The sequence below is a fragment of the Talpa occidentalis genome, unplaced genomic scaffold (assembly GCF_014898055.3).
Source record: "Talpa occidentalis isolate TD23 unplaced genomic scaffold, MPIMG_talOcc4v2.1 talOcc4.2, whole genome shotgun sequence".
Taxonomy (NCBI): domain Eukaryota; kingdom Metazoa; phylum Chordata; class Mammalia; order Eulipotyphla; family Talpidae; genus Talpa; species Talpa occidentalis.
The window spans coordinates 55367490-55377571 of record NW_023602073.1 but is presented as its reverse complement, the minus strand read 5'-3'; the positions used below and the strand labels follow the sequence as shown (position 1 = coordinate 55377571).

The 10082-nt window shown below is 42.0% G+C and overlaps 1 protein-coding gene across 1 annotated transcript; it reads right to left on the bottom strand.

Annotated features, from left to right (window-relative positions):
• Window positions 1-688: 688 nt before the first annotated feature.
• On the bottom strand, window positions 689-6544 carry LOC119252317 (SLA class II histocompatibility antigen, DQ haplotype D alpha chain-like). Its single transcript, XM_037519489.2, has 5 exons — window positions 6413-6544; window positions 2155-2403; window positions 1417-1698; window positions 988-1157; window positions 689-820 (listed from the first exon to the last, which is right to left on the bottom strand). The coding sequence occupies exons 1-4, from the start codon at window positions 6495-6497 to the stop codon at window positions 1003-1005; spliced, it is 771 nt and encodes a 256-aa protein (XP_037375386.1). The 5' UTR covers window positions 6498-6544; the 3' UTR covers window positions 689-820; window positions 988-1002.
• Window positions 6545-10082: the final 3538 nt, after the last annotated feature.

Genomic DNA, 10082 nt, shown 5'->3' with positions numbered 1-10082 from the left:
GTCTGAATTAGGTGAGTGGGTGTGGTGGTCAACAGTGTGAACCCAAGAAGGATTGAAATATAAACCTCAGCTACATATTAAAATATCAGTTGCCATTTGGTTGTTTCTGTGCTGCTGGGCATAAAATATGATTTAGAAAATGAAATTAAATGATCCTGAAGCATAAGGATCATTTAATCAGTCAGTCCTGAGATGAAAGGTAAGAAAACATTCAAGTAAAGACCACACAAAGAGGGATTTATTGCTTCCATGGAGATATTGGATCTGGATCACTTAGGATTAGGTACTGGGTTGAATATCCCAGGGATCCCATAGTAGATAACAACTGAGAATAGAAAAAATAAAACCCAGGTAGTGAGGGAGAACTCTGAGGGGTATGTGGGCTATCAAAGGATAGTATCTTTTTTTTTTTTTTTTTTAAGATTTATTTATTTATTTATACAAGCACTGGGTACAGTCAGAAGCGCGGGAAGGTGAGAAAATTCACCAGAGTCAGAGCGGGGAGCAGAGCAGGCAGAAGGACCAAAGCACACTGCTGAGGGGAGCAGCGGAGGCAGGAGAGGTCTGCGCGCCATGTGGGACCCTCCTCCGGTGGCCGGGGAGCAGCCGGTGATCGAAGCGGCGCCTGAGGCTGCGGGGAGCTTCGCAACCCAGTGCTCAACTGCTGTGCCACCGGGAGGCCCAAGGGATAGTATCTTAAGCCCCATAGAAGAGGTGAGAGGAGTGTTGGAGGAGAAAGGAAATATGATGAACTATGCAGAAAATAGTTCATGGTCATCTAACATGCTCATTCTCCTCTCTTGTTAGATGGGCAGTGCACCTGCAATAAGACAGACATGAGATCAACAAATTCAGATGGGTTCCTGTGCCATAATTATGCCATCATCATCATGCCCTTTCCCAGTTCTCCAACTTTTCAAACACATTTGAGTCCACAACCTCCTCCTACTTTCTTCCTCTTACTGTGACTCTGGCTTTCAGTCTTACCTTCTAGGGTGTGACTCACAAGGGTCCTTGGTGTCTGGAGGCTCCACCTGAGCGCAGGCCTTGGATGATGAGGATGGTTCCCACCATGATGCCCACGAGACCCATGGTCAACCCAAGGGCACAGACCACAGTCTCTGTCAGCTCTGACACAGGGGATGGAATTTCAGGTTCTGTGAAATGAAATTGTGGGTCAGAATATAGAGTGTTGATTCATGTACATGCTTGTGGTTGTGGGATGGAGTGGTTGTGTTGGTTCTACAAAGACTGAGGGAACCAGTCTTTGGTTCTGTCTAAGGAAAATGGTGAAGTCAATCATTAATATCCTTTAAGTGTGTAAAAAGCTTTGGGACACTAGATTTATGGGCTAAGAGGCAGAATGTTCTGAACTTGACAGAGAAGAGAAGGTACCAAAGGGGGAAAAACTCATACCCCAGTGTTTCAGGAGTGGCTTCTCCAGGCCCCAGTGCTCCACCTTGCAGTCAATAACATCATCATCAGAAGGGATGAAGGTGAGGTAACTTGTCTTGGAGAAGGAATGATCACTCTTGGGGAGGAAGCTGGTCTCGGACACACCCTCTGTGACTGAACACCCATTGACCAACCATGAGATGTTGATCTCAGGTGGGAAGATGTTGTCCACAAAACAGATGAGGATGTTGGGCTGAGCCAGCATCACAGGAGACTTGGGGAACACAGTCACCTCAGGAACCTCTGTGGTGAGGAAACAGACTGGTATGAATTGCAAATAGCTCTGCCTGAGGTTCTGCACTGCAAACTGGAGAACTCCTCCCACTACTGTTTCCCCATGTGAGAATGGAAGAGCGGTTTCCCTTCGCTTGGGAAATGCTATATTACATGGCCTGTGCTTTACCCTGTGCCCTTCCCTCTGGGTGTGCATTTGTTAGGATAAGAGGTCTTGGGATTCCTTTTTAAAAGATCAAGGATTGTGTTATAGTAGTAATAATCCTTTTAATACATGGAAATACGTGGTTTGTGAGATGGGAGAGAATGAGCGTTTAGTAATTACTATGTGAATATCTTGGGACTCTGTGAAAAGGAGAGAATTTTATACAGCAGTGAATGATTATCTATCTCTAGGGAAGTAGGGAGTAAGGCCTTGTATGAAAGGGTATAGTCATCAGAGACAGGCAGAAAGGAGACACATACCATTGGTAGCGTCAGTAGAGTTGTAACGTTTAGTCAGGATGTCCAAGCTGCGTTTTACTATAGCCATGTTTGTCAGTGCACCCTGTGGGTCAAAACTTGCAAATTTGCTAAACTCTGGCCACCGCCACACAGTCTCTTTCTTCTTCAGGTCCACGTAGAACATCTCATCTTGATCAAATTCTTGGGTGTACTGGCCAAAGGGACCATAAGACTGGTAGACATTTGTGCCGTAGATGCCCACGTGATCAGCTGACAAGTGAGGTTGAGGAATAGGAAGGTGAAAAACACAGAGAAAAGAATTTTATTAATTATTAAAGTGACATGAGACACTGACTTTTCAATATCGTGGGTTCCATCTTTGTCTAAATCTCTAGACAAAATTCCCAGCACCTGTTTCTTTAGTGTTGATATTGTCCAGTTAGAATCTTGCCTGTCTTTCCACTAGAAGTATTCCTCATGAGGGCAGAACCCCACAGGCCTTGCTCACTGCTATTCCCTGTGTGCCTGCTTCAGTTCCTACTACACAGTATGTGTATGATGAGGATTGTAATGGTATGAAAGAAGGAATGAATAAATTATCATGGTTTTAGCTTTTCCCCCCAGAGATTATGTTTACTTCTAATTCATAAGTTTTCTCTTTCATTTTACTGTTTAATCAATTAAAATGCTGATGGGCCCATTCCCCTCAGGACTGGTTCAGATCTCATTTTCTACACAAGAATTCCTTCTTTTTTTTTTTAACCAAGGAAAAGTAAACAGGATATTATAATTTTTAAAGCATTTCCTTTATTTATAGAGTATAAGAAAGAATGTGACAAGGACAGCAATACTAGTATAAAGTATACAAAATGTAAACAGTGCTCTTCTCAGGTCTGTTTTGTTAACAGTATGATCCTTAAAGAGGAGCACATGATTCCTTATGAAATAAAAAAAAAACTGAGAGCTTTATTAGATTATGGATTTCTGTTGTTCATCATTCCTTTTTTCCTTATAGGAGGTTACTAAATCTCCCTTTTTTCCCTCCTAATGCAACACTTAAATCCATTGAGAACTATGGCCTTTTCCCTGGAATGGACAAGGTACTGCCCTGAGGATGCTAAAGCAGAAATATAACCACACAGTATGACTGCCCGAATGAGCCTGACTGGACGATTTTATCAAGACACATGAGTTTTTTTTTCCATTTCCTTCCTTCATTTCTCATTTATGGGGAATCAACAAAGTGTCAGACTTTGTGGGAGGCAAGGAGTGAAGCACAAATCAGCATGGTCTCTGCTGGCCAGTAGCTGACTGAATATAGGGAGAAGCAGGTGAATGAAGGAGCAAACACAGTGTACTCTGGTGAGTTCTGTGATGGGGACATCCACAGCCTTACACTCCAGCTTCCTCCACAAACATCTCTTCTGCCAACCAACTTAAAAGCCATGTTATTCTGTCATGTTCCTTGGTTTTTGTAGGGTCTATTTTTTTCCCAGCAGTAAAATTTTCTTTTGGGATTCCCCTTCAATTCATCCTTGAAGTATGTTTATTTAAGCAAAAGTTCTCTCTAAATCTGCTTTTTACCACATCTTGACCTCCCACCCGTCCATCTAGTGTCCTGCTCTCCAAGTTTGTCTATTCCTCACATGGCTCACTCTCTTCCCTGCCCAGCATGATGCCTTTGGTTAAAAGACCCCCAACTAAGCCTCCTTGTCCTTGCAATGAGTTTTCTTGACTCCTTTTTCAAACATAAATATGTTCAGTTGTTCTCTTCATCTGCTACTTGCCCTGGGCTGCTGACAGTTAAGAACATATTGAAAGAAGGAATACATAAATTATCATTGATTGATACAGGGCCTGTGGTGCTTATAGGACTCCATGAAGTCCTATAAGCAGTGCTGGGCCCACTGACCCAATTCACTTTTATAGTTTTAGTTTCAGCAGAGTCACTGTCCTGTTTCCACAATGCTTCTTCTGCTTTCCTGTAACATATTCTTTTTTTTCCCCAAAGATTTATTTTTATTTATTTATGCTTACAAAAACTGGTGTACAGGCCAGAGGTGTGTGGGGTGAGAGGATTCACCAGAGACAGAGTGGGGAGCAGAACAGGCATCGATCTACTGAATACACTGCTGAGGGGAGCAGCGGGCAAGGCAGGAAAGGTCTTCTGTGCCATTTGGGTTGCTCCCTGGCCAGGCAGGAATTAAACTCATGCAGCAGTGGCTGGCAATAGCTTGATAACACTGAGACTTTAACCCCTGTGTCACCAGTGAGGCCTCTGCTTTTCTGCAACATATTCTATCTATCACTAGTCTGAGCCCTTCTCTTGGGTGGTGGGGGCAGGAGCAGATAGCATGTCTTGCCATTTTTGAATCCCTAATACTAAGTTCACTGTATGCTCAAAATGTATACTGAATGTCAACTTCTGGTCTTGAGAATCACAGAAGTTCTGGGGAAGAATGATGGTCACAGAGGGAGCAGAAACATATGAGTAGCAGGACCAGCAGTGACTACAGTCTCATTATGACTTGCGAGCCCCAAGCACTCTAGCCTTTGTGGTCCCCTTTCTCCATGAAAATAGTAAAAATCATATTTTATAACCATATTGGTATAAAGACAAATATAATCCAGGCTGGATTAAAAGGTAAGACATCTTATTCTACCCTCAAATTTCATATTTTCTTCTAATTTTAAAATTAAAAATATTAAAACGTCTTCATGGAATCCTATAAGCACCACAGGCCCTGTATCAATGTACTAACTGTGCCCAATGTGATGTTGAAAGAACAAAATTGGTAAGTGTTCTTGAGAAGCAGGTGAAAATCCCAGCACCAAAGTTAGAATGGGAACAGACAAGGTTAATATATGCTGAAGAAGAGACCATTCTATTCCACTTCCCCTTTGAACAGTTTAGTTTTTTACTTTGGATTTTATAAATGCATTCTCTATGTCTATAACGCAACTGGGAAAAGAGCCAGGGATGGATCCTAGAAGGAAATTAGGATAAAGAAATGTGTGAAGACACTTGAGGAGAGAAAAGATTATTTATTTATTTATTTATACAAGCACTGGGTACAGTCAGAAGTGCAGAGGGTGAGAGAATTCACCAGAGCCAGAGCGGGGAGCAGAATAGTCAGACTGATGAAACACACTGCTGAGGGGAGCAGTGGGTGAGGCAGGAGAGGTCTGCTTCGCCATGTGGGACCCTCGCGGGGGGCCGGGGACCTAACTGGCGCTGCAGAGTCTGCAGGCAGCTGGGCAGCTTTGCAGCCCAGTGCTCAATCGCTGCACCACCAGGGGAGGCGCAGAAATTCTATATTCTAAAGATGTAAAATTTAAAAAATGATGATGATAAAAAGATATGTGTGAGGAGAGGATGGAAAGTGGTGGACAATGAAGGCAGAAGAGACCAAATAATTAAACTGTGCCTGCCCATTCTTCCTCTTATAAGACCTTTAGATAAGATGAAGGGCAGCCTATTTGGACTGACAATGCAGTATAACTTAATTACCAAATTTTTCCACGCAAAGTTCTCAGTTTAATTAAAAATAAAAATATTTCTTATTCATTAAAGAAAAAATTAAGCTATACCTGTGGCACAAATTAAAAATAAGATCATTGACATATATATATATATATATATATATATATATGAGAAAGCAGATCTACACACCTATTTTATTTAATTATTTATAAGGTAACATATAAGTAACTGAAATTAAATGAAGACCATGTGGTAAAACGACTTGCCTAAAGGTCACCCCCTCCCCTCCCCTGCCATTCCTGTAGTGGAGAAGTATGTAAATCTGAGATGAAGAAAAAGCCACCCTTCTTTATATCTAAATGGTATACATAATTCATGAAACTATGTACTCTAAGATCAACTACAGGAGAAATAGACAGAAAATTTCAAAAATTGGCAAAAAAAAAATTGAGAACAATAGTCCATGAATTTTTGGTGACAAAATACCCACCCTAAAAAAGCATCCCTACCCTTCGAGGCAGTCATGAGTGACTGTCAGAAAGCCCAGGCTATGTTCACTGGATCCAGTGTCAGGTACAGCACATGTCCTTGGTGAACCCTGCAATGGCACAGGTAGCATAAGGAGTGGGTTGGAATGCTGGTTACCTGAAGAAAAGATGACCATACTTTTTAGACCTGTTTAGTACTGAGAATGCCTTTGAAGAGCCTCTACTATTTCTAAACAAATCTCTTTCCTTTTCCCTCCAAGTCCCTATTACCAATCCCAGTACCCACACCCTTCAAACCTACACTCACCCACAATGTCTTCACCTCCACAGGGGCTCATTACGATGGTGAGAGTGAGGGCCCCCAGAATCAGAGCTCTGTATAGGACCATCATCCTCTCAAAGTGGTCTCAGCAGCTGCTGTTTTTGAGTTGTTGAATAATTGTGAGAATCAAGCTGAAGAGGAAATGTTCAAACCAAACTCTGCCCCAGCAGGTTCTGGCCAATCAGAAAAATCTCCTCTGATGACACTTCTGTTGCCAGTTGAAGCCTTTGGTATAAGGGACCTGGAAGAGCTTGGGGAATCCCCAGCTTCTGCGGACGGCCGCTTCACCTCAGAGCGAACCTGAGGGGATTTTTACGAAAAGAGGGAGGATATTAACTCAGAATCTTGTCATATGTGTGTATGCCTGCTGGTGATGAGAGAGATGTGAATTTCCAAGCAGTCTCATGGGTAGTGAGGTCATCACTATATGTCTTTCAGGATTTTCTGGGTTACAGTCTCTAAGAATTGTACCTGAGTTTATCACCCTCCCTGACAGTCTCCACACACTTCCTTTCCCCTGGTCTCCATATGTGAACTGTTTTTCTTTTCACTTCTATAGAGAAAATGAGATTCTCGAAATTTGAGTTGACCCACTCACACAGGAGATGTCTGTGGGTGGTAACTGTAAGGTCAAGGCCTGGGCAGAGATGGGGTAGAAAAAGGAAACTGCTGCCACCTGCTTCCCAGGAGCGGCTCTGCCTGGTTTGCATGGGCCCTGATAAGCAGCGTTGAAAGAACAACCAGTTCTGAGAGAAAAAACTTCTTTGAAAAGCAACTTCACTCCACCTCCTTCCAAGGCCAGACCCCACCTTATAAAAACTAGACTTTATCCCCCAATGGGCATGACTTCTCCGACCCTGGGGCATCATGAACCTCGATCCTGGAGCCCAATAAATTTCCTGCCTGTCAGAAACTTGGCTCTCCCTTTCTTTACACGCTCATCCTTTAAGTAACCAAAGAATAATTTTTCCTTTTCTATTTAGAAAAACGCAGTTGAGTAAGTTTTCATGCTTTCAAAAGCCCTAGTTTTTCACCAGGAAAAGAGAAAGATTTATAATATGTGATGTGATCTACAGTACTGCTCTTTCATCTGATTTTCTACCCTCTTTTCTGAGTATTCTTTGTGTTCTGTTTTGGTGCTGTCTATCAACTTTTAAAGGAAATTTGGAGACATTATTATATTAAGGAAAATTCTGGCTCGCTGACTTTAATACTCTGATTTCCTTTCTAAATTTGAGAATGTCAAGTCAAATTAGAGGGTGGGATGAGGGTAATTACTGTGCCTTAGAAATTGATTTTCTGCTACATATGCTTTTAAAGAAAATAATTTATTAAATGATGATAGGAAGTGTCTGTATTTTTCTGTTATTCATTTTTAATGCTATTTTTTTATATATATATATATTTTTTTTTATAGAGGCATGTTTTTATTTATTCATTTATTTGTTTGTTTGTCTACACATGCACTGGGTACAGTCAGAAGCGCGGGAGGGTGAGAGAATTCACCAGAGCCAGAGCGGCGAGCAGAGCAGGCAGAAGGATCGAAGTACACTGCTGAGGGGAGCAGCGGGCGGCAGGAGAGGTCTGCGCGCCATGTGGGACCCTCCTCTGGTGGCCGGGGAGCAGCCGGGGATCGAACCGGCGTCGCGGAGGCTGTGGGCAGCTTCGCAACCCAGCGCTCAACTGCTGCGCCACCGGGGAGGCCCTAATGCTATTTTTTAAAAAGATTTATTTATGCATAAACTGTGGCACAGGCCAGAGGTGTGGGAGGTGAGAGAATCACCAGAGACAGAGTGGGGAACAGAACAGGCAGACTGACTGAAATACACTGCTGAGGGAGCAGCAGGCGAGTCAGGAGAGGTCTGTCTCGCCATGTGGGTTGCTCCCTGGCTGACTGGGGATCTAACTTGTACCGCAGGCTACATACAGCTTCACAGTGCTGTGCTTAACCACTTGCAGCACCAGGGAGGACCCCTGTTTGTTATTCTTTATTTTCAATATTTTATTTTATATAATTCTTACATCATTTTTCAACTTTGCACAATGTATGCATTTTCATTATGGTTTTATTCCCCATACAATTGTACCCCCCCTATTTTGACTCTAGTCCTTCCTCTCCTGCCCCTCCCTGTTTGTTCTTTTTTTTTCCTAAATTTTAATTTCTTTTTTTAAATTTAATTTTTATATTCCCCATACAATTGCAACCCCCTTATTTTGACCCAATCCCTCCTTTCCCCGCCCCTCACCCCCAAAGTGTGTCTCTGGTTCATAGTTGTTTGTTGATTTTGATTTTTCTATCTTGTAGTTATTCTTTTTCCTGGTCCCTTATTTAAGTTTTCTAGATTCCTGCTATGAGTGAGACCATACAGTATTTTTCTTTTTCTTTCTGGCTTATTTCGCTGAGCATGATCCCTTCCAGCTCCATCCATGTTGCTGCAAATTGAATGTGTTTATCTTTTTTGATTGCTGAGTAAAATTCCATGGTATATATGTACCACACCTTCTTGATCCAATCATCTATTTTTGGGTCTTTGTATATTTTTTGTATGGTTGACCTGTCCATTGGTGAGAGTGGGGTGTTGAAGTCTCCCACTATATATGTATTTTCTTTAATATCTGTTTCAGAGCTGATAATAGTTGTCTAATATATTTTGGTGCCCCTTCATTGGGTGAGTATATGTTGATGAGTATTATATCTTCCTGATGTTTTGTTCCCTTGATCATAATGTAGTGTCCATCTATGTCTCTTTTCACTTTTTCTAATTTGAAGTCTATTTCATTTGATGTAAGTATGGCTGTTCCTGCCTTCTTTTTGGTCCATTTGCTTGTAGGATTCCTTTCCAACCTTTTCTGTTCAGTCTGTGTTTATCTTTTGTGGTTAAATGTGTTTCCAGGAGACAGCAGAAGGTTGGATTTTGTTTTTTAATCCAGCCTGCTACTCTGTGTCTTTTTACTGATGTGTTTAATCCATTTACATTTAGAGTTAATATTGATATGTTGGCATCTGTGTTTGCCATTTTGTTTGTCTTTTTTGTGATTTTATTCCTTGCTTTATTCTGTTCTTCTTGTTCATTCCTCTGTTGGTTTTGGCTTTAGGACTTCTTGTAGAATTTTTTGGAGTGGGGGTTTAGTTATAATGAATTTGGAGTTTCTGTTTGTCTTTGGAGAAGTCAGAAGTTAACCTGATTGGTTTTCCCCTTATAAGTTATCTGTTTCTTCCCCCTTGCCAGTTTCATTTTTTTTCCCTTGTCTTGGACTCTTGCAAGCTTTTCTATTAGGTGTCTTGCCATAGTTTTCTTTTCATTATGGTATTTGGGAGTTCTTCTCACTTCTTTTTTTTTTTTTTTTTTTTAAGATTTAGTATTTTATTTATACAAGCACTGGGTACAGTCAGAAGCACGGGAGGGTGAGAGAACTCACCAGAGCCAGGTCAGGGAGCAGAGCAGGCAGAAGGACCAAAGTACACTGCTGAGGGGAGCAGCAGGCGGCAGGAGAGGTCTGCGTGCCTTGTGGGACCCTCCTCTGGTGGCCAGGGAGCAGCCGGGGATCAAACGGTAGCTGCAGAGGATGTGGGCAGCTTCCCAACCCAGTGCTCAACTGCTGTGCCACCTGGGAGGTCCTCTTGTCACTTCTTGTATATCTATATTCATCTCCT

What these genes read in the sequence shown, in the direction of transcription:
- LOC119252317 (XM_037519489.2), bottom strand. Translation starts at nt 6,497, where the DNA reads ATGATGGTCCTATACAGAGCTCTGATTCTGGGGGCCCTCACTCTCACC. An exon ending in TGGAGGTGAAGACATTGTGG is followed by an intron (nt 2,404 to 6,412) that starts GTGAGTGTAGGT and finishes CTCACTTGTCAG; the next exon opens with CTGATCACGTGGGCATCTAC. An exon ending in CTCTACTGACGCTACCAATG is followed by an intron (nt 1,699 to 2,154) that starts GTATGTGTCTCC and finishes TCCTCACCACAG; the next exon opens with AGGTTCCTGAGGTGACTGTG.